The 25187-nt window shown below is 37.5% G+C and overlaps 1 protein-coding gene across 4 annotated transcripts in view; it reads left to right on the top strand.

The window, feature by feature from the left end:
* The first annotated feature begins 9366 nt into the window (after positions 1-9366).
* marchf7 (membrane-associated ring finger (C3HC4) 7) overlaps positions 9367-25187 on the top strand; it is a 28321-nt gene continuing 12500 nt past the window's right edge. For 3 of the 4 annotated variants that reach the window (XM_057846419.1, XM_057846410.1, XM_057846394.1), the window contains exons 1-5: positions 9367-9432; positions 22953-23156; positions 24307-24450; positions 24521-24689; positions 24780-24971. In XM_057846419.1, coding sequence (XP_057702402.1) covers positions 22965-23156; positions 24307-24450; positions 24521-24689; positions 24780-24971 — 697 coding nt within the window. In that variant the 5' untranslated portion in view covers positions 9367-9432; positions 22953-22964. The remainder of the gene's footprint in view (positions 9433-22952; positions 23157-24306; positions 24451-24520; positions 24690-24779; positions 24972-25187) is intronic. The other variant, XM_057846403.1, reaches the window with a different exon arrangement.

Below are 25187 nucleotides of genomic sequence, written 5' to 3'. Positions count from 1 at the left end.
TGTTGACAATTACAGGCCTCCCTAATATTTTCAAGTGGGAAAACTTAATACTTTATTTGCCCCACTGTATATGGGCTGTTTATATGGTGACGCTTGGACACCGAGAGACAACAATTGTGGAATGGCCTCTCCTTTACATGGTGACGGCGAAAACATAAGGCGAAGATGTAAACCCTTCATTCTGGCCTCCAAAGCGGAACGATTCAATTGCGGGGATTGCTCCGCAACCATATGAATGGAACTCGCAAATGTCACTTTGAGCATGTGCAGTCGCTAGTAGTAAACATTAAAATCAGCAAATATGGCAGGACAGCAGCTTTAATTTACTGTTTTATAATATTTTTAATTTAAATATATTTTATTAGCGCATTTTTGAAAGATAGAAGAAAAAAAACGCATGGACGTCATTGCTTCGAGAGTGTGGGTATGTTGTCTACCGAGCTGAGGAGGTAAAGGCCCAAGTACACTGCATGCGTGATCGTTGCGGTTCCGGTCCGACTCCGGTAAAAAATAGCGCCGGAGCCAATCCGTTCCCATTATATCCTATTGTTCAACGTATACCGGCCGCGTCAGTGCTCCGGCTTGACTGCGAACCACCTCCGGCGTGCCGCATGCCCGCCGGATGGTATAGGCTATTTTCTATTTTTGCCGGACACGCATCCGGCAAAATGGGCGGAGCTGGGCCTGGACGTAACAACCCAGGTGCCTAATTACGGTTTAAACACGAGCGAAGATGGATGATGAGCGCTTCATCATGGAGGTGGAAACCCACAAAATCATTTATGATGCAGCAGATCCTTTCTATAAGGACAATTTTAAAAAGGACGCTGCAAGGTGTCCTATTATGTGTGTTTTTCTGTCCTGATCTCATCATGATTCAGTCATGTCTGTCTCTTAATTCCAGATTAACTAAAATATCAATATGCAAAGAAAATATGTGCTCTCTCTCTGCTTCTCTGATGAGTATAGACTCCGTGTGTTTTTCGTTGTTTTAAATGGCACATTATCGCGCGCGATCACGCGAGAGCTCACGGGGGGGGGACGAGGTTGGCGGACCGCAGCCGTGCAGCAGCCGGTATGATTTGCCTGTTTTTGACGGACTGCGTGGCACGCAGGCAACACTGAACCGGACCGGAACCGCAACGATCACGCATGCAGTGTACTTGGGCCTGTAGTTGTCAAGGAAGTGCATTATTTGCTGTCGCCTTCGAACTGCACTGCCCTCTAGGGCCTGGCATGAATAATCATTTTCACGCGGAATTGCAAAATCGTTCAAATAGAGACGGAACCAAGATGGAATCATGCAAATGCAAACATGAAATTTGTTGTTTTCTTTGGAGCGTCACCATGTAAACTGCTACATGATGTTTAAGTGTTAAAATATCTCAGCCAGGCATTTGGCTGGTTGTCTGGAGGGGCCTGCAAAAAAATTCCTCTTACACAGCAAACAGAAACCGGCCAATTAAAGCCGTAAGGTTCAAAGGGAGAAAAAAATACAGTAGTCAGACCCGGATCTAGGTTTACCCACCAGAGTGGACACGAAGAAATCTTGAGTGGGCACCCCCACTCCAGGCTTTTTTTTACCCTCTGCATTTCTCTGGGCTTGGGACGGGTGCAAGTAGGACACTGGCTTGTGTCCCGTTGAGGCTGCATTAATTTTTTGGGGGGTTATTTGTTTTTATTTCATTCACGATGACGTCATCTCGCATAGCAACATGTCGCCATTTTGAGATGGGGCACGCACAGGTAAACATCCGTAGACAAACATTGTCTGAAATTGATATATTTCAGCTGTGTTTTGCGTCTTTTTTACATAAAAACGTCTTCAACATGACTTATTATTATCAAGACTCACTGCCGACAGACGCGAGGAGACGATACAACTTAAAATTAGCGTGTATTGGCCTGCAAATCTGCCCATACAAAGTCGCAGCTGATAGCTGGATAAACAATCCAAAGGAATTGCCAGCAGTGGAGTTCGGAAACATCTACAACTACCTCATAAAGTCACCCAGTAAGTTGACCTTTATCAATTACGTGGAATATGTACTGTGTGGAACTAAGAAAACTGGTAGTATATACGGCGTGATTATTTCTGTCGTAACCGGTAATTCGCCTCCAAGCGTTATTTAGCTGTGAACACGTCACGGCAAAACAACCAATTCCCACCAGGCCAAGAATATACCGATTGACCGATCAGAGCAGTTCATGGCAAAAGAAAAATAACGCTTTGCGAGTTGTCGGTTACGGTAATAATAACCACTGCCTGGTCTATTGAATCCTAGCAGCTAATTGGGGCAAAAAAAATCGATTAAAGTTTACTCACAAGTAATAAAATGTCGGCTGCAAATGTAAATGTGCCTGGATTTAGGTTCCCACTGGCGAGAATGGTCCATGTAACCGTCTTCTTTTACTGTTCCTCGATTGATTGCTTTTAGCCATTTGCTTGTCCTTTTTCTTCTCACGAGAAAGAACGAAGAACCTTAAATGCGGCTCTGAACTCTTCCTTGTGTTACAACCTGCAACACGGCAACTTTTAGTCATTCTGACGGAAAAAAGACCGCAAATGAGACAAAAGTTCAACGTGTTTATACTACAATGCACGACAGAGCAATTGCTTGTGACTCGTGTTTTGCCCCCATTTCAATATGGCGACGCTTTGTTGTGGCTGGTGACGTCATTAATGCCCAGATGTCTGACTATGAGAATGTGTCTGGAGGAGAGAGAGGAAGCGCGCGGATAACAAACAAGGTTGGAAAAACAGCTTGTTTTGGTGATTGCTTGTTCGGCGTGGTTGCGGCCTACAGTAACCGTTAATCCTGCAATAAAAAAGTAGGTGAGACCAACTCTTCGTGCGTTCTCTATATCCAGTGCGACACTACAATAGATATTCCCGACATTTTAATTGGGTTGGCACGACTCATGTCTGGGTGGGCCGTGCCCACCCCGGCCTCCCCCATATATCCGGCCCCGTGTTTGTCCAACATTTTTCTCTTTTGAGTGACTGATCGTGTTCAGTTTTTGATGAAGCAGAAAAATGACTGAAAATAATAATAATAATAATTAGGGCTGTCAAAATTATCGCGTTAACGGGCGTTAATTAATTTTTAAAAATTAATCACATTAAAATATTTGACGCAATTAACGCATGCAATGAATGACCCGCTGGCATATTGCCTCAAACAGATTACAATGAGGCCGTTTATGGACATTAAGAGTAAAGAGAATGCCACCGGCCGCTTGGGGGCAGCGCCGTTCCATACTCATGTTATTTCTTCTAAACGTGGTAGAATTAGTAGTTGTGAGACGTTTATGCTGTATTCACAATGCAATGCAAATTGCTATTTGTGCTCCACACATATCTCGGTAAGTTTTCTTTCTTTTATTGGCAATTATGTGTCTCTTATTGTATTTTGGGTAAGATATGTACAGATATAGTGGGGAGAACAAGTATTTGATACACTGCCAATGGGTTTTCCCATTATATTTTATACAGTAAAGGCGAGTGGACACAGGCGTTCTTTGGACCGCGCCGTTTATTGGCATAAGCTTCGGCAACTCCTTCACAACAAACATAATTATCGTTTAGTGAAAGCACAACAAAAATAATATTCTTATCTCTCAAAAAAAAAAAATGTTCACAAAAAGAAAAGCACTTCAGTCTATAGTAATGAGGCCTTATTCTGACACACAGTTAAACAACAATGCAAAATGAACTGGAATTCCATATCAAAATAGCTATGCAAAATACACATAAAACTTTGGTCACTCTATTTTTATTATTGTTATTTTTATTCTTCTTATTATTATATTAACTCTACTTTTGATTGAAAATTTTACAAATTTTATTAAAACGAAAACATGAAGAGGGGTTTTAATATAAAATTACTATAACTTGTAACTATAACATTTATCGTTTAAGAACTACAAGTCTTTCTATCCGTGGATCACTTTAACAGAAAGAATGTTAATAATGCCATTTGTGGATTTATTGTTACAATAAACAAATACAGTACTGATGTACAGTATGTTGTATGTATATATCCGTCGTGTGTCTTATCTTTCCATTCCAACAATAATTTACATAAAAATATGGCATATTTTAGAGATGGTTTGAATTGCGATTAATTGCGATTGATTACGATTAATCAATTTTTAAACTGTAATTAACTGGATTAAAAATTTTAATCGTTTGACAGACCTAATAATAATATTTGTTAAAAAACTAGGATTCTGATGCTATTTTCTTCAACTGTAGTAAGGACAAGCAGTTTACAGCATGGCCATCTAGTATGCACAACGTATTCACAGTTCTTCAGGATGTGGACACGTCAGCATGAAGCATGCGTTCCCCTCCGTCGATGATAAATGATCAATGCCGAGAGGAGACAGGTAAGTATCCATCTCATAACCAAGAAAGGGAGCTAGTGGAGCTAGCATCTCAGGTTACACACCCATGAGTGGCCTGCAAAAGGAAAAACATGCATGTTCTTCCCTGACTGCAGCCAGCATGAATGAGAAACAGCACTGAGGAATGCTCCATTATCATAGTATCAACTCCACTGGGGGAGGAGAGCTTGTTGTGTGTGTGTTCACAATCATGTGGCTGAAGGAGGCAGGAGAAAGGAGGGAGGGAGAGAGCAGGCCAACGGTACTGGTGGCCCGGCTCGGCCCAGCCCGGCCCCAGCAGCCTCCTCCCTCCCCGCTATGCAGACCTTGTACTTCCTCGTTTGTCTAGGTCAGGCGTCCTTTTTTTGTCAGCAATTAATTTGCAGCACCGCCCTCCTATATTTATCCCTTTCGCTCTCCATTTCTCCTTCACCTTTTGCTCTGTTAGCCTTGAGTAGATTTACATTTAGGTGATCACTGTTGTGAAGCATAGAGCGGACTGATAATGGATCGCCGATGCTTTCGAGTGCAACATCTTAACATGTATGATGAGGATGCTGTTGACCTTCACATTATCATGCATGTCGTTGTGCGCAAAATGCTTCTTTCTGGCTGACCTTTCTGGAACCTCTTGCACTTAACAAGACGACAAAGTGTTACACTTCTAGATTGGGAATTAGTTTTACCCTGGATTTGGAGTGTTTTACTGAGAATATCTTTGAGCAGAAGCAGAAATTACACTCATTAGGTTGTAGAAATTGTGAGATTTGAAGTTCAGATGGTTTGTATCAGTCAAAAAATGTGCAAGGAGGATGGTAAAAGGTCTGAGATACCTATGAAATAGTGCGAAAATGTGGAATTGTGAATGTGGAATAGGGCTGCCATGATTAATGAATTAATCAGCAACTGTTTTAATGGCCGACCTAAAAATTGTCCAATTCCACTTTTTTAAGCCTCTTTATAGTAATTTTCTATAATTGTATTTTTATTTATTTGCAAATACATTTTGTTTATTCAAAACATGTATTTTAAAATATGTAAATTAAAAACGAAATAATAAAACACAAAACATTGTCTTTTTATTCTATTTAAAAAAGTTTACATAATATTTTTAACAAAAATGGGTAAACACATTTTATTTTCAGATTTATTTTTTATTTTTTTCACATTTAAAAATAAAAATAAAAGGAACAAATTGCAAATCGTTAATAGGTGTGTTTTTATTTAATATATACATTAATTATGATGTTTGAAAATGTACTTCAATTTTAAGAAAGCCAACAAGTTAGTTATTAAATAATAAAACAAGAAAAACACTTAATGTTGTCTTTTATTTTATTTTTCATAACATTTTTATATTTTTACCAAAAATGCGTAAACATTATATTCTCAGATTTATTCATTTTGGGGGTTAGGGTTTGAGTTTTTTTTATTTATTTATTTATTTATTTTTACATTTCAAAATAAACAAAAATGAAAAGGGGGAAAATTGCAGATTGAAAAAAGTTGTGTTTTTTTTTAATTATTTATAATATAGTATATTTAAAAATGTACAACTAGAAAAATAAAGCAAACAAAATTACTAAATATTCTCTTTTCAATTAATTTATTTTAAAATTGAATATTTGGGGGGGGGGTTTCCCAATCACGGGAAAAAAGAAAATAAATATTCTTTGATAGCTGAAGTTTTGAATGAAAACAGACTGGTTAATTTGGTAGTTTATCAAAGAGAGATATCTGCAAACAAGTGCTTTTGCAAAAAACAACAATATGCAGTTATACAGTATATTTATATTAGTCCACTTTTTCTCAGCGCCTAGTTTTTGGTTTTAATGCACATTTACCACTAAAATAGTAATAGAACAGTACCTGATATGTGATATTTATATATAAACCGATTAATCGACTAATTGCAAAACTAATCATTGTTTAATCAAACAAAAGGATCATTTGTGGGAGCCCTAATGTGGGATTAGTTTTCAAAAAATGAAACATGGGTGTTCAATTCAGTTCAATTTGGATTCTCACTAGAAAAGTAGAAACACTGAAGTGCATTGAAACGTAGCGATTCGGAGCAAAATGCTTTAATTAAAAGTCGACTAATAAATGAGCGCGCAGACCTGATCCAAGGTTTCCTGCTAAATGAGAGAGGAGTTAGAGTATGCAAATCAAATGAAGGCTGCTAATCCAGGATTTACAGCGTTGACGGGATCTGCAGTGCTTTTCAAAACAATTATTCTAATTGATCTCATTAAACTTGTTGAAAGTGGATTTAATTGTCCCCCTGACTTAGCAAACAACTTCTGGAGAGCAAATTAAAGACCGAGCAGTTTCATTACTGGGAAAGTTTGAACTACAACGTCCTCTAGTGGTTAGGAAAAAAAATCTCACGCTCTCAATGACGTCAACTGAACCGACCGGTCTGTCTGTTTATCATGTTAATAATACAAATATGGCAAACAAGTAGGAATCTGTTTATTATGATGGAGAGTGTTATCTGTGGTTTTTATGGCAGAATGTTGCAAATGTGTTAGCCCGCTTTTTGTTTGTAAATTTGTATGAATGTGTGAATAAAAAAAAAAGTTAATAATAATAATAATAATATATGGCGGAAAACACTCAGGTGACTTGAAGTTCCGCTCTGAGAACCTCAATTTGGCCAAATTTCAAACTTGTCCATTATGCATGTGTGATACGTCATTTGAAAGCTTAAAATCTCAATTTTCTAAGGGGAAGAAAAAAATTTGAACAGGAGGGCATTTAAAAAAAAATTTAAACAGCAAAACCGTATCTAGAGGTGAAAGCACGCGAGAGCAGAATTACAGACGCCATGACTTTAACAAGATATTATCGCATACTTACCTTGTTTCGATCCAAAAACTCCATGTAGCATGTATCACTGAGTGTCAAGACACAGCTGTGAATGGTCACAGCTGGATTTTTTGGGGATTTTATGGGTGAAACATGGGAATATAACAAGGGTTGCGATGCAGAAATTGCAGACATCAATGAGTGGTCTAGATTTTTTTTTTCATATATTTACCCTTTAAAATTTTTTTTTCAGGTTTGTTTGGATCGATTATTTATCACCTAACATATCGGAAAAATGTAACAGTAACAAAAAAAAATACAATTCAGTGATAGTTATGAGGTAGATATCCATGACTTTTTTAGACACCATTTTTATGATTGTGACGTCATTTGTATAAAAGTTTAAAATATATGAGTGAATAATTTTGTTAAAGTATTTTTTTTTTTAAACAAAATATTAGACATCAATTGATGATTCAAAGCTAAAAATGACGGACATTTTAAATAAGAAATATATATATATATATATATTTTTAATGTATTTTCCCTTCAGGCATGAACCCGAAAAGAAAAGGGCAGACGGGAGAAGCCGAAGCTTATTGAATCCCGCCCCCAGAAATGATTGAAATAATTGATTACCTTGGTTTATGGCTGGGTTAAAACAAAAACGGTTGCGCGCCATCTGTAAACAGTAATTTCCGGGGTAAAACGGACAAATTAAAAAAGTTTGGAGGCTTATTGCGCCATGAATCTGCTATTGCAGCATATAGACATATTGTTCTATCAAACACAACAGTTTTTTTGACTCGAAATACATCAGTTTATTTTAAAGAGGGGTGCAAGAGCAGAAACTGCTTTTTCAGTATGGTCTGTGTTTTCCACCACACACACACACATATATATATATATATATATATATATATATATATACATACACACAGTGGGGAGAACAAGTATTTGATACACTGCCAATGGGTTTTCCATTGGCAGTATATCAAATGGCCCGGGGACAAGAGGCCATTGTAGGGCCCCCCCAACCCACCCCACCCCTGCCACCAGCTTGTCATGACAACATACGCAATACTTTTAATGCTTTGCAAGCAATAACGGTGTAAATTTTCAAATTATTTATTTGAGATGGACAGTTTAATTTAACAGACTGTAATGTGATGTGACAAAATATAAACAAACAATTTCCATCTATTGTCCCATGTAGGCTACAATACAATAAAACTGAAAGTGCTATGCCTGCCTGCTAAGCAACAAAACAGTATAACTGGAGGGCGGGCGTTGTGCGAAAAAAGCCGAAAATATAAATTTGTATATATGTAAATGTAAATATGTATATATATATATATATATATATACATATATGTGTGTGTGTATATGTATATGTATGTATATGTATATGTTTGTATATGTATATGTATGTATATGTATATGTTTGTATATGTATATATATTTATATATTTATATATATATATATATATATATATATATATATATATATATATATATATATATATATATATGTAAGTATGTTGTTTTTGGGGGGGGTATTATTTATATTTGATTTCTTTTTGATTGAAGTGGAAGAAGTTTTGAACTAACTTTTTTTTTTTGGATTGAATCATTTTGACACAAATAATACACTTTGCGTATTGGTCAGACATGTTTGAGTGACAAGTGGCTACACCAATGGCGTAAGCCTGAAAAGCTTGAAGCAGCAAGATTTTTTTTTTTTTTTAGTTTTTGAGTCTCAAATTTATTTTTGCATTCAAACACTTTTCTTTTTATTGAAGTGATATTTTTTTCGATTGAAGATATGTATTTTGATTGAAGCAGCTATTTTTTTTTTAATTGAAGCACCTTTTTTTTGATTGAATAATAAAGACACAAATCTACCTACATAGGTAACACGCTAAATTGACGTATAGATCGAATGGGTGGTGACATGGTTGCTGCACATTCTGCGCCTGAAAGTTGCTTAAAATCAGCCATTAATGAAAAGTCTTATTTTGTTTATTTGTTTTCATTTTTTTTTTTTTTTTTTTAAAGAGTCACCGCCCGTAACCACATGCAATATGGCGCTGACGTTGACGTACAATGAAGGGTTACCCGAACAACACCATAGACGTTCATGCTATTTATACCCGGCCACGTGACTTCCGGAATCTTTCTACCTCTCACAATCTAAACGGCGCAGCTTCCCCCAACAACAGGAAAATCAAGGTGAGGCTTTGCCCTTTTGTTTATTGTCGTGTTTAAATGTTTCTTTTATCATGAATAGTCATAAACGAATGTCAGACGCTATTCAGATGCTTTGTCGAGTTAGCGCTGTTGATGGCAATGCTAAGCTAAGATGTTGGCAGCTTTCCTGTTAACATAGCTTTCCTTATTCGTAGCTTCACGTTGGGAGCTAAATGCAATTCAAAGCAAATGGCTTCACACGAAATGTAGTCTTAATATCAATAGCTTTAACTATTGTAATTGAACTAATAATGATGGTGGTTAAAATTTGTTATGAGGCCTATTAAGTGTGGCACGATCAAAAATAGAAGTTAACTACATTTTATTCGATGTTCTTGATTATCGAGCGAATTTTTCCACTGGCGCTAATGCCACTTTCAGTCTGTTAGTTCGACCTTGAACTTGTCTTGCAGTGTACGTTGAATTTTTTTTTTTTTTTTTTTTTTGTCAACACTGGAAATCTGCATTTCATGTCAACTATTAAAAGATCACATGCAGTTTCTTCCCCCTTACCCCTCATCTAATTACGCAAAGGGCCGCAGTAAGTTCAGGTTTTAATTCCACCGATCGAGGGGGCATTTTTTTCCACCAATCTGTTGTCAATCAATTGATTGCGGTCAGGTTATTTTAGTCGAAGTCTTATTGGTTAAACTATCTATGCTGGATCGGTTGGAAAGAAAAACCTGTACCAACTGTGGCCCTTTTTGGAGTTGTTGGGGACCCCCGCCCTAGTGAGTAACATCAAGGCCCTTTGTTGTGTTTGGGGGGAAAAAAAACAAAAAAAACTGTAAATTTTAGACAACATCATAAATCATCATCATCATGAATTTAATTCATGGGCTGCCATTGACAGCGATAGACGTCCAATCCATTTAAAGTGGGAGGGAGGCACCCTCCCACTTAAAATCCCAATAGCAGACCGACATTGAAAAGATGTTGGATCAACATTCCGTTGTCGGTCTTGTATTGTTGAATCAACGTGACTTTTGCACCCTCAATTAATGTTGTTTCAACGTTGAAATCCTTACAAAACCTAACGTCATTTCGATTATTAATAATATTGGAACAACGCTGAATCAATGTTATGTTTTCAACCAAAATGCCCGCTCATCCATGATTAAATAACTTATCAATCAAATTTCCCGGTCAATTATAAATCAACTATTTGTCAAAATTAGTTCATCAACTATTAAACAATGTTAACTTAACTAGAGCTGAAACGAATACTCGATTAACTCGAGTTTAAAAACTGATCCGAGTAATTTTTTTTCACTTCGAGGAATCGTTTAATTTTGCCAGCTCTAAGCATCGCTTTTTGCCCGGACTACTTTTAATGCGGGACAACGCGCTGACGTCACGTGCGTAAAGGAAGAAGCAATTAAAAAAAAAAACTGCAGCCGACAGCCGCTACTAACTACGACGACGTTGCTAAAAACTACGCCCGCAATATGCTAGTGTGGTAGCAGGTAGTGTCCGTTGCGTCTCATAGATATCGCATGCGTTTAGGACTAGATGCGAAATGACAGACTCGGCCGCGTTTGGGCAGCGTTAGTAAACAACCGCCATCTTTAAGCAGTAGACTTCTCAGCGCTAATAAACAAAACGTTACTGTCACTCGCTCACGTAACGTTAGCCCTTCGGAGGGCTAGGTTTCTAATGATTATGACCAATGTCGATGCGTGGCTAACGTGTCTTACATACAGGCTTTATTTAATCTGTAAAAAAACAGCGCTGTAGAGTGATGAGGGTGTAAAATTAAAACATAATAAAGCTAACTGTCAGTTTTAGCTCAGTAGTCATTGCTGAATAAAACACCAAGTAGCACTGGTCCCTAATGTGCTCCAATACAGCAGGTATCATACATTTTGAACACTGCAAAAACTCAAAATCCTATCAGTACTTACAGTTTAGACTAACTTAAAACTTAACTACAACTTAAAAATAGCTTGACACAAATGGAAATTCAATTGAAACACGTGGGAAAAACACATAGCTTTCAAGTGATGTGTGCTATCAAGTAAGCCTGTCGCAATATGCAATAATTCCATTTATCGCGCGATATATAAAAATGGAGGCGATAACTTTTCCGCTGCGATTTATCGCCTCGCGTGCACGTGTGTGTGCGCGTGCGGCAGACGTGCTGTTAAAAGTTCGTTACCAACTGCGCAAAATGCATCTTCGTTCCAGGTCCGCCAAAAACTAGCGCCAGAGCCAATTGTTCCCATTATATCCTATTGTTCAACATATACCGGCCGCGTCAGTGCTCCGGAGTGACTGTGGACCATCTATGGCGCGCCTGTGTTCGGCCATTCCTTACTACGCGGCGAAACGTCCTACACAATGCTCAGGGCGCTTGCGCATGCATTCACACGCATGCGCACATCTGTTAGAGGCGGCGATTACTCACTATTTTTGTTTTTATTTAGTTATTTAGAACCTTTTCACAGCCTCAAAGATACTTTTTGCATGTATTACCCTCTCATACTTTTAACCATTGTGTTTTTTTGTGTTAGCTTTAAAGCAGTTGACCACATTAGTCACGTAGCGTGTTTAAACCGTCCTTATTTGATATAACTACATTTAAGTATTTTCTGCAGGCATTTTTTTAGTACCTTATTCCTGTATGCATCTAAACAAAAGCAGACGTGACTTCAGCGGCGCTTGCTAACTTTTTTTAATGCGCGCACACACTAGATATCATGAAATGGCAAACTAGATGTGCTACTTCCCATGCCATTGGCTACGTGAGCCCAGAGTGATTATGGGACATGTAGTCCATATACTACATCGATGAATTCTAAACTGTCATTTGTCACATGAGATTAAGAAGGCCAAATCAATCCATACCAGTGCCTATAGATAATGTTGCAAGTATTGTTAATTCAGTACGTGACACAAATGGATTCGGACCATAAATAGGATGTCTTGCTCATGTAGTAAACCTAGCTACTAAGAGAGCTGTAGCAATCAACGGTGTGCCCTGCCTCACTTTACAAACAGTAAAGATTGTTCTCAGCACTTTTATGCAATTTTTTTTCATATCAGTAAGAAGTAAGCACATAAATATTATGCACTAAAATGCATGTTTATATGATGGCAATTTAATTTTTGCTCGTTAGCAAAAAAAACAAAACAAAAAATACAATTGTTTTTTGTTTTTTTACAGAGCATTAAATGTATTGAATCGGATCGAAAATCATGTCCCTCGTATCAAAATTCGTACCGAACCATGACTTAACTGTATCATTGCATCTCTATGGAACACCATTGCAGAAGCTATGACGGGAAAAATTTTTCTAAATGCTGAAGTTGTTAAGTGCATTTTTTTTTTTTTTAAACACATTTTATTTATTCTGTGTTTCTGTGCAGTATAAATATTGTTGTTTTTTACTTAAGAGGTATGGTCTATTGTTTTTAGTTGTGATTTCTTAAAAAGTAGATTTGAATTTAAGAGTAAATATCGCGTTTAAATGGGTGTACTTCATCTATTAATATATACTGTATTCGCACTGTGTTATTGTAAATTGGTTTAAAAAATTGGGGGTGGGGGCACAATAATATCGCATATCGCAATAATTTATGAGAATAATTATCGCACACTAAAATTTGTTATCGTGACAGGCCTACTATCAAGCGTAATTACATTTTTAGGTAAGAAATATGTTGTTTTTTTATATATAAGATTTTAAGTTTTTTGAGTGAAAGCAGTGAATTTTTTTTTTCCTAGTCACATCTGAGATGCAATTGTTGGCTGTTTTCAACAATGTACATTGGAAATAAAGACATTGATTGACTGAACATGGTTCAATATTGGATTAAATGTCTTCTTTTATCATGTATATTCATAATTGCTCTTTACCTTAAAAAAAAAAAAAAATTTAAAAAATGTTTTATCCGATTAATCGATAGAATTTTCAGTCGATTACTAGAATATTCGATAGCTGCAGCCCTAAACCCAACCATCGCCTGACATACCATTCGGTGAGTAAGTCTAAGGGGTTCGGCGAAGGTAAAGAAACGCAGAGCCCTATTTTCATATGTTGATTAAATCTAGGAAAAGTGACTTTTTAGACCAGGTTTTAGACTGGTTAGCTCCCAATTTACAGGCTTAATCCATTTCTTTTAGCTGCTAGTCCTGGATCTGATGGGAAGAGGAACTGATTTGATGAGTGGAAGGTTGACTCGCCCTTGGTATGAGGGAATACAACAGACCAAGTGTGGTCTCAAATTTTGACCCGTTTCTAAAACATGCTTTCAAAATGAGAATAATTTTAAACGGGAATTTGCTAAATTATTAGCTTGCTAGCTTAGATATATCTGTTTTGAATTGGGAAAATTATCTAAGTCCGAAGTGTTCGGTGAATCCACATGTGAAACTTGTGGGGTTTGATACCTTTGGCAAGTTTAATAACCACTACCATAGAACAACGTTGTTTCAATGTCACTTTACTTCGAAAATTTTGATGTCAACGAAACTGATGATTTTGATGGAAAATCAGCGTCTATTCAATGTCTGTCTGCTGTCTTGGAATGGGTTGGACATCTAGTTAAACTCATTAAAAAAAAAAGCACACACATTGTCGGTGACACTGAAAGAGTTCAAACATAAAAAACATTTTATTCTACTTGGAGAGCTGCTATTTGCACCTTTCAAAAAGTGTCATGTTTCTGTGACTGAGTTTACAGTACCCAAAATAGACTGACGGTAAATCCAGTGGACACACTGTCACGTGTGCGTCATCAGTAACACCACACCACTTGCCTGATTGCTTAACTTGTAGCTCTTATGGAGGACCAGCAGTGCCACAATTAAATCAAAACATGATTAAATGTGTTGTTAAATATGCTGTTAGTTTAGTATTCATCTATCGATTTCAATGTATTTTGTTTTATGTAATTTATTTCAGTTTATTTCATTTTGGCACTCTTCAAATGAATATACAGCAAGGGCATAGGCTTGCATAGGGACAGTTAGGACATAACACGACCAACTTTTCAGAATGCTCAAATTGTCCCCACCAACTTTTAAGCAACCTTATTTGTGTTATATAATGACTTCAGTTATATAGGTCATTCTCTTGTCTTCCCATATGTTTTAATTGTTGTAATTGACACCACCATTATTCAGTGAATTATTTTCATTATGTTTAGATTTACATGTACATCTTTTCACTTGTTGAATGTGCCGGTCCATTTTTTCCCTCCTAAACTTACATTTGATTGGTTGATGACTTGACCCTCACGCACACGCACATTAGATATTGGAGATATGACAAGTTTTTTCAGCCAGCAGCAGCCACTGTTAGGAATGTAAAAAGAGACATCATTATTTTGGAAGTGGGGAACACACCATTAATTTTGCTACAATACATCCAACCTGCATTACTGTTGGCATAACATTAAACTGTGTGAACTTGCTAGTTGCTAACCTGCAAAACTCAAGTAGGAAGCTGCTTCGAGAGAAGTGTTCTTCTCTTTGTGTTTTATACTGTTAACATTAAATTGAGAAATGTAGTGAACTCTGCTGGAAACTATGGAACTAGGAAAAACGTTAGCAAGAAGCTGCTTAGAGAGAGAGGGATGCTGCATAACCTCATATGTAGCTTTCACAACACAACATACACAACAATCATAATTATGTACATTAAAAAAAAAAAGTTTTGGCTGGGATGCCGCGAGCTACCCACACAAGCTTTGCGATTGACTGGTCGATCGCGATCGACGTCATGAGCACCCCTGATTTAGCATAGCAATTATTAGGTTCTCATTCGTCAGAAATGTAGCCCTCGCCCCCATTCCCCCAATCTGTTTGGTCTTATTAATGTCCCATCCCGAGCAAAAAGTGTATTCGCAGGTTATGCTGGAATATCGTCCCTACCAATGTTGAGACCAAACCTACCCCCTTGCTATTAGTGTTGTATCGGTCGCGAACGATTCGTTCTTTTTGAACGAATTGTTTGGGTGAACGAGACCGAACTAATCACCATCTGCACTGATTCGTTCTATGAAGTTGGTGGCGCTTGTTCGCTGCGTGGGAGGGCGTTGAGCAAGCGGCAGCGTCTTCTGACATCGCACACGACCAATCAGACACCAGCCTCATCGCGGGCAGGGGAGGGAGCGGAAACAGAATCAAGGTGTCTGTCACTCATTTCCACGTGTGGCCAATAAGCAGCCAGCGTGCAGGCAGGGGGGAAAGACTGTCTGGAGGCTGTCTGTGAAAGCAGAATATCGCCTGTCACTCATTTCTGAAACTACAACGAGTGGTCAATGTGCAAGAGAGGGAGGGACCAAGCAATGTCACTTCCCGTTCAGTTATACTGCGAAGCGGTCTTTGGTGATTCGTTCGGCAACGTCACTTCCCGTTCACTAACCGAACGATTCATTTGGGCGGGGAGGGAGATGAGGGGGGGCGAACGATTCGTTGAACGATTCGTTTGAACGAATCTTTTTACTGAACGATCCGGAATGGATTCGTTTACTCAAGTGAACGACAGATCCCGTCACTACTTGCTATAACAGTAAATGTGGATTAGCCTAAGTCATGTTCACATATCTGGATGCCAGTTCTACATAATAATTATATATTTGAACTAGTGACATGCCAATCCGATGAGGCATGTTTTGGAGTAGCCTATTGGATTTGGTCACAAGATCACATCCGATTCGGTACTCACGTTTGTTTACAGCAGTGCCATGCTACTTTTTGCGTTTTTTTACTGGTTTGAAAATATTTGGATCGGTATTGGCAAAATATCTTAAATCTGATCGCAACAAGTGTTTTTGGCAGCCCTTCTAATTTTTCATCTTAGTCTTTCGAACGAAATACTGATTAGTCTTTGTCATGTATTAGTCATTTCAAAATGTGTTCGTCTTCGTCTATTTTTAACCGATGAATACTCAGAATGTCTTCGTCTGTAAAAGTTTAAAGGTTTAGTCCAAAGATCAACTAAAAAAATGTTTGCAACAATTTCGTGTCAACATTGATAGACGAGCACATATTGTATTGGCTACAACGACAACGCTACCTTGATGAGGGTTTTCCTATATATATATATATATATATATATATTTTTTTTTTTTTTTGCAACCGGAAGCATGGAGCACTAAACGGACATAAAACACAAAACAATATTTTAAGAGGACCTTGCTATGCTATAGTTAATTCTAATGCTACAAGTCACATTTAAGACTTTTTAATACTAGTGGTTAGCACAATGTGAAAAGCGGCCATTGGGAGGAGCCAAATAGTAGAGGCGTGCAAAATTTCCGATTCTTATATTATTCGCGATTCGGCCGTGGAAGATTCGAGAACGATTCACAAACATCCAAATTCCGATTATTGAATTATACCAGGTAAAGCGGAAATAAAACTGTCAGCGCAGTCTTCGGGACGCAATTAGGAACAGACCGAGAGTAAATATCATGTGCAGCTAATGCCGCTAGGTAAAAAAACCCAATAATACCTGACTGCGGCCGTCAGCCGCTACAAACAGCGCCCAGTTGCTAGTTTCTGCTAGTCACTCTTTCACTTTTATGAATTATTAGACGGTATTCTTGGGGACAAGAGCAGCATCCTCCCACTATTTGCGTTTAACAACGCAGCACCTCAGCGCGGTCTTCGGGATGCAATGAGGAATGGACCGAGAGTAAATATCATGTGCAGCTAATGCCGCTAGGTGGAAAAAAAACAATAATACCTGACTGCGGCCGTCAGCCGCTACAAACAGCGTCCAGTTGCTAGTTGCTACAAACATACAGTAACATACGGCTATGGTAGATATCACATATATCTAGACTAGATGTGAAATGACACTTTCCCGCGCTAGTAAACAGGCGCCATCTTAAAGCAGTAGACTTCTCAAGAAGGCTCTGCTGTAGACAACCTAATTACTTTTTATTTAAAATGCCCCTAAATCTGCAAAATCTTGACTTGAATCTATCTTTAAATGATGAAACTGTTTTAAAACTTTCACATGTCGAAAGTAGACATGAGGGAAATTATGGAATAATGGGCGCAATTTTAACAACTTTAACGGTTGATTCACAACATTAAATTAATTGAATGTAGTTTTAAAGCTGCTGACACAGAATGGGGACTTGAGTATTTTATTTACTGTTTTGAACTGTTAACTTGATACTGAAATAGTCATTTGTTTATTTAAGCCTGAGAGGATTTTTGTTCAATTTTTGAAACAAATATACAAAAGATTTTTTTTTTTTAAATGTGTGTGGGGGGGGGGGGCATCAATAATGGATTTATAATCGAATCGGAGTCTCTGAATCGTAATCGAATCGTTAGGTGCCCAAAGATTCCCACCTCTACCAAATAGGCTGACGTCGACGCTATCACGAAGTGAAAGGCGGGTGGACTCCAACAAGTGGATTTACTATAGTGCCAAGCACCAATGCATTTATTTTTTTGCACAAGAAAACAGCGACTTTTCCTATTTCAAGGAATAGGGAGCATTATAATAGCTGTTACCAGTGTTAGTGAGTCTTCGGGAACTTCATTTCCAAACAAACGCACATTGACTTATCCTTAAGCTTAGCAAAAAGCACATTTACCAAAGTTTCCTCAGCCGTGATTTGTGTGTATCTGTCTGCCAAAATAGCTTGATAGCACTGATAACAATACGCCTGCCCCTCTGCTATTAGACGCGTTGAAGGCGGCGCTGCAGAATACGTTTCAATTTCGGGCCCCGCCCTCAGTGAAAATTTACTCAAGACTTCCCGCGCTGTCCAAAGCGGCCGCCAACGTTCACTTTCGCCGAGAAGTCCCCTCCCACATGCACAATGAATGGGTTGCTGCTGAACCCCTCACACGAGACTGCCGCTAGTGTGAAACGGCCTTTAGTGTGCGATGATCACTTGGCACAGGCCTTTTAAAGGTTAAAGCAACATTGCATATTTTCTTGCCACAATAAGAAAGCTTACTGTGTGCTTCAAAACAAGCAAACCTAGAGCTCAGCCTAGCTTGAAAGATGACTTAAACGGCAACGAGTGGATTGAGGTAGAAGCTCAGCCCGTCACGTCACGGACACGACCCACACACTGCTACAACGCAGGCTGAGAATATAAACGTACAATAAGAAAATGTGACTCATTTAGTGCTGCAACGATTAATCGATTAACTCGAGTATTCAATTAGAAAAAAATATTCAAATTTAATTTTGTTGCTTCGCGTATTCCTTTAATTAAAGTGGCGTTGTATTGGTTTATTTTGAAAGTATTTGCATTTAGTTTTATTGATGACGGTGGATACACTGCCCTCTGGTCTGCCTCTTTTCACATGGCTGAATCCAACTGCTCCCTGTTAGGACCAATGTAAGCTAAGTTTTTGTTTGAGCTAATGTTTTTTCATGCATTCTTAATTTAATTTGTAGGTATATTTAGTCGTTTTTTGTGGGAATATGTGTCTGAACCATTTGTTCAGACATTGTAAAAAAAAAAAAACAAAACAAAACTTTAGCATTTTATAGCATTTAAGCTAGCGGACTTTTCTATGTAAGTTAGCCAATTGTTCTTTTGTTGTACATAGGTCCTCATTTAAAAGAAATTATACCGTTTGAGGCTCAGCTCAGGTATTTTAATTTTTCATGTTCCTTATCCGATTACTCGATTATTCGCACTAACTAGTCCATCGATTAATCGACTACTAAAATATTTGATAGCTGCAGCCCGAGACACATTATGAATATACGTATGATGGGAACTATGGCACGTTCTCGTCAGATGAAAACTGGCACTCGTCTTATGTTTTAGTCTCCCAAGACACGTTTTTAGCTCGTCATAGTCTTGAAAATGTGCAACGAAATATTATCTTCATCATTGACAAAAACGAGAATAATTGGACTTATGACTTGTATTGTATTTTGTATTGTATATATTGTATATCTATTGTATTTTTATATGACGGAAAACACTAAGGTGACTTGAAGTTCCGCTCTGAGACCCCCAATTTTGCCAAACTTAAAAATTGTCCTATATGCATGTGTGATACACCATTGGAAAGCTTAAAATCTCAGTTTTCTGGGGGAAGATGCATTTTGAACAGGAGGGCATTAAAAAACAAAACAAAAAAACCTAAATCCTAACTGTAGGTGAGAGAATGAGAAAACGTAAAGACTCCATGATTTTAACGAGATACTATTATGTACTTACTTTGTTTCGATCCAAAAACTCAGTGTAGCATGTCTCACAGAGTGTCAAGACACAATTGTGAGTGGCCACATCAGACTTTTTGGGGATTTTATGGGTGAAACACTGATTTAACAAGGGTTGCAATGTAGAAATCGCAGACATCAAGGAATGGTCGATATTTGTTTTTCAAATATTTACCCTTTTAAACGGTTCCCCCCCCCCCCCCCCCCCCCCCCCAATTTTTCTTTGTTTGGATCGATTATCATTTAAAATATTGGGGAAAAATGCGACAGTAACAAAAACAATTAAGCGATAGTTATGAGGTAGATATAGGTGACCTATTTACAGACAGTTTTTTCATTGCTACGTAATTTGTTTAAAAGTTTGAAATATGCGAGTGAATAATTTTATAGTTATATAGTTTTATATATATATTTTTTAAAGTAAATATTAGAATTCAATTGTTGATTCTAAGCTAAAAATGATAGACATTTCGAATAATAAATATTACCACTTTTATGGCTGGGTTGAAACAAAAGCATTTGTGTGGTGTCTGTAAACGGGGATCTCTAGGGTGTAAAACAGACAAATTAAAAATGGTTCGGCGGCGTAACGCGCCATGAAACCGCTATGGCAGCATATAGACATATTCTATCAAACACAACAGTTCTTTTCGCTTAAAATGCAGCAATTTATTTTGAAGAAGAGTGCAAGAGCAGAAACTGCTTTATCAGCCTTGTCTGCTTTTTCTGCCATATACATTTTGAATGAATATATATCAGAGCTGAAACGAATACTCGAGCAACTTGAGTAACTCGAGTTTAAAAACTGATCCCAGTAATTTTGTTCACCTCGAGTAATCGTTTAATTTTGACAGCTCTAAGCATCACGTTTTGCTCGGACTACTTTTAATGCGGGAGAACGCGTTGATTTCACATGCGTAGAGGAAGAAGCAATTAAAAAAAAAAAACTTACTTCAGTCGCAGCCGCTACAAACAACGCCGACGTTGCTAAAAACGAGCCCGCATGATGCTACGGTGGCAGCAGGTAGCGTCTGATGCGTCTCATTGAGATCACATGTATGATGAACTAGATGCGAAATGACAGAGTCAGCGGAGTTGGTAAACAGCCGCCATCTTCAAGTAGTAGAGCGCTAAGCGCTAATAATGAGCGCTAATTAAATAAGATTAACGTTACTGTCACTCGCTCACGTATCGTTAGCCCTGCGGAGGGCTAGCTTTCAATTAATTATGACCACTGTCCATGAGTGGCTAACGTGGCTACATACAGACTTTAACATAACATAGCGCTGTGGAGTGATGAGGGTGCAAAATAAAAATGTAATAATGCTTACTATCAATTTTAGCTCAGTAGTCATTGCTGGATATAACACCAAGTAGCACTGGTCCCTAATGTGCTCCAATACAGCATGTATCATACATTTATTTTGAACACTGTAAAAACTCAAAATCTTATCAGGACTTGGAGTTTAGACGAACTTAAAACTTAACTAGAACTTAAAAATAGCTTGACACAAATAGAAATTCAATAAAAACAGGTGGGAAAAAAATCCTAACTTTTAAGTGATGTGTGTTATCAAGCGTAATGGCATTTTTAGGTAAGAAATATATATATTTATATATATATATATATATATATATATATATATAAGGGCTGTCAAAATTATCACGTTAACGAGCGGTAATTAATTTTTTAAATTAATCCCGTTAAAATATTTGACGCAATTAACGCACAAATGCTGTGAAAGCTGTACTTGTTGTGTTTTTCGGAGTTTTGTCGCCCTCTGCTGGCGCTTGGGTGCGACTGATTTTATAGGCTTCAGCACCCATGAGCATTGTGTAAATAATTATTGGCATCAACAATGGTGGTCTACTAGTTTATTTTTTGATTGAAAATTTTACAAATTTTAATAAAACGAAAACATGAAGAGGGGTTTTAATATAAAATTTCTATAACGTGTACTAAAATTTATCTTTTAAGAACTACAAGTCTTTCTATCCATGGATCGCTTTAACAGAATGTTAAAAATGGTAATGCCATCTTGTTGATTTATTGTTATAATAGTACTTATGTACCGTATGTTGAATGTATATATCCATCTTGTCTTTCCATTCCAACAATAATTTACAGAAAAATATGGCATATTTTTGAGATGGTTTGAATTGCGATTAATTACGATTAATTATTTTTAAGCTGCGATTAACTCGATTAAAAATTTTAACCGTTTGACAGCCCAAAATATAATATAATATAATAACACTATTAATTAAATAGATAATAACCAAATAACTCTCTCTGGGTTCTTCACAGAAAAAAGCCAGGAAATAATTCCATTCCAACAGTAATTTACAGAAAAATATGGCATATTTTATAGATGGTTTGAATTGCGATTAATTACAATTAATTAATTTTTAAGCTGTAATTAACTCGTTGAAAAATTTTAATCGTTTGACACCCCTAATATATATACAGTTTTTATAAGATTGAAAAGTTCTTTGAGTGAAAGCAGTGAATTACGTTTTTTTTTTTTTTTTTAATTCTAGTTACATCTGAGATGCAATTGTTGGCTGTTTTCAACAATGTACATCGAAAATAAAGCCAATGATTGAGTGAAAATGGTTCAATATTAGATGAAATGTCTTGTTTTCTTATGTATATTTACAATTACTCTTCACCGGAAAATATATTTTATCCGATTAATCGATAGAATTTTCAGTCGATTCCTCGATTACTAAAATATTCAATCGCTGCAGCCCTAATATCTATATATATTCATAAATTGTAAAGTTGATAAGAACAGAAACACATGCTTGTTATGGCCCATAATAACACTAGTTTTTGGTTTTAAATTTTAATGCCTGCCGCTGACAATAGATGTCCAATTCATTTTGACTGGGAGGACTAGCTGTTACAACTCATATTTCAATGCCATTGACGGCGGTAGACGTCCAGTCCGTTTTGATTGGGAATGGGCGAGTGAACATCTGTTCCCACTTCGCAGTCAAAATGGATTGGACAGTGGCAGCAGTTAGGGTAAAAGTCTTATCTATCAACTTATCTCATTGACGTTGATAGCCGTCCGATTCGTTTTGAAAGGCAGTTAAATTTGACGGAAATAAACAATAGTAGCTTTTCACACAGGCTTGGCAGCACTGACGTATTTAGGGGATGGAAAGAATGTGTTTTTTTTCCTGGTGATTTCCCACAGAGTAATGTGACACACTCTTTTGTCAACCAGAACAGGTTATGACAGTCGGTGCACCGCCCCGACACGTTTCATCTGATCTCCTTCTGGAATTACATTTTGATATCTTCTTTTTCTCGTGTTCTCCTCACAACAGAGAGCCGCCGGGATGGACTCCAGGTCTCTCGGACTTCCCTTTAGCCTGTCCGCTTCAAAATCGTCGCGCGCATCGACGTCTGGATCAGCATCATCGTCGTCTTTGTCATCGTGGGGCTCTAACCGGTCTTACAGCCGGGAAACGCAGTCTCATCATGACCGCTTTCCGAGGGCATCGTCGTACAAAACCGATGTGGACGTAATGGTAGGTAAATTTGCATATTTAAAAAAAGTATTGGAGGAATATGTAAGTACTAGTGCTGTCAAACGATTAAAAGTTTTAATCGAGTTAATCGCAGCTTAAAAATAATCGTAATTAATCACAATTCAAGCCATCTATAAAATATGCCATATTTTTCTGTAAATTATTGTTGGAATGGAAAGATAAGACACAAGACGGATATTTACATTCAACATACTGTACATAAGTACTGTATTTGTTTATTATAACAATAAATCAACAAGATGGCATTAACATTGTTAAAGCGATCCATGGATAGAAAGACTTGTAGTTCTTAAAAGATAAATGTTAGTACAAGTTATAGAAATTTTATATTTAAAAACCCCTCTCAATGTTTTCGTTTTAATAAAGTTTGTAAAATTTTCAATCAAAAAATAACCAGTAGCTCGCCATTGTTGATGTCAATAATAATTATGGTGCGAAACCCATAAAATCAGTCGCACCCAAGCGCCAGCAGAGGGCGGCAAAACACCAAAAAACACAATAACAAGTGGAAATGACACTTTGCTGTCATTTTAATCTGTTCGAGCGGGGCATGTGAGTTAAATGCCTCAAATATTTTAATGTGATTAATAAAAAAAAAAAAAATCACCGCCCGTTAACGCGATAATTTTGACAGCCCTATTAAGTACATAAAATTAGTGTTAAAATACTATATATCTGGAAAATTGAAAACCACAGCTAAAAATAAGTTAAAAAAATAAAATTAAAATACTTTTTAAGAAATGTAAAGGTGGGATTTATTAGTTATTAATATTTCTCCCCAATTTTTTTCTTATAAGCGTTATATAATGTTCGATATATTTTAAAATCTTGTTTAAATTTAGGATTTTCATTTTTATTCTTTTAATTTTCTAAAGTTTTCTTCCTATTTGGTATGATTTTTAGTACCTCAATGTGTTTTGATGTATATATTGAATAAACTAGGTCTAGGTCATTGTTTGCCAATGTAGTGGCCATTTTGCATTAATTTGACACTCTATCAAAGTGAAGAATTTGGTTTTAGTGCCATTGATTGCATTTTGACCAGGAGGGAGGTGAACAGTAAAAATGAATTGGATATCTATCGCAATCTGTGGCGGCCAATGTTTAAAGCCTGTATTGACATTGACAGAGTTCTGGCTTTCGGAGTTCATCCAGAGACTACGGCACATCCGACTCCTACAGCAGCAACTGGAAGTTGCGATCCTCTCTTGCGTTATCCGGACGATCTTGTGAAAGCCCGTTGGCGGAACCTGCGGTCGGCAGGAGTAAACTGGTACTGGAACAAAATTTGATTGAGCTGCTAGCAGTAGTCTGAAGCTGTTTTTTTTTTCCCGTTTGCGTAGAAGGACCTGGACGCGAACTACGGCCTTAATAGCGTGTTTACCAACATTGATGACGGTGAGAATAAGCGGGCCAAGGTGACCTACAGAAACAGAGGGCTGTACCCGACAACGTCCAGCACCTCACTTGCGGGATCGCTCTACTCTAGTAGTGGGCTTACCAATGTCCGCGGTAACACAAATGGCTAATGTGCTATGTTTTCTCCAAACACAAATACTGCGACATTTTCATGTCTGAAATGGGGCTTTTGTCATCTCTCAGCAGGTGTTACAGAGAAACACAGCGAGCCGCCAGAATCATCTTGGATCTCAAAGCGCTTTCCGCCGCGATCTTCAGCTTCCGCTTCGAGGCCGTTGGCGTCGTTGCGCCGAGAGTCAGAGACGCGTACTGAGCCCGCTTTGCCGGGGCTGCGGGAAAGACCCACAAGAATCCACGAACTGACGTCATCTTTGTGTAAGTGCCATTGGAGGTATCATTTTTGCGTCATTTTAGCTTTAAAATTCTTAAAAAATAAGCCTTTACTTGTCACGTTTTCTGCTACAGTGGGGCAAATAAGTATTTAGTCAACCACTAATTGTGCAAGTTCTCCCACTTGAAAATATTAGAGAGCACTGTAATTGTCAACATGGGTAAACCTCAATCATGAGAGACAGAATGTGGGGGGAAAAA

This window comes from Corythoichthys intestinalis, chromosome 1, assembly GCF_030265065.1.
Source record: "Corythoichthys intestinalis isolate RoL2023-P3 chromosome 1, ASM3026506v1, whole genome shotgun sequence".
NCBI classification, from domain to species: Eukaryota; Metazoa; Chordata; class Actinopteri; order Syngnathiformes; family Syngnathidae; genus Corythoichthys; species Corythoichthys intestinalis.
This window is presented reverse-complemented; position numbering and strand designations above follow the sequence as displayed.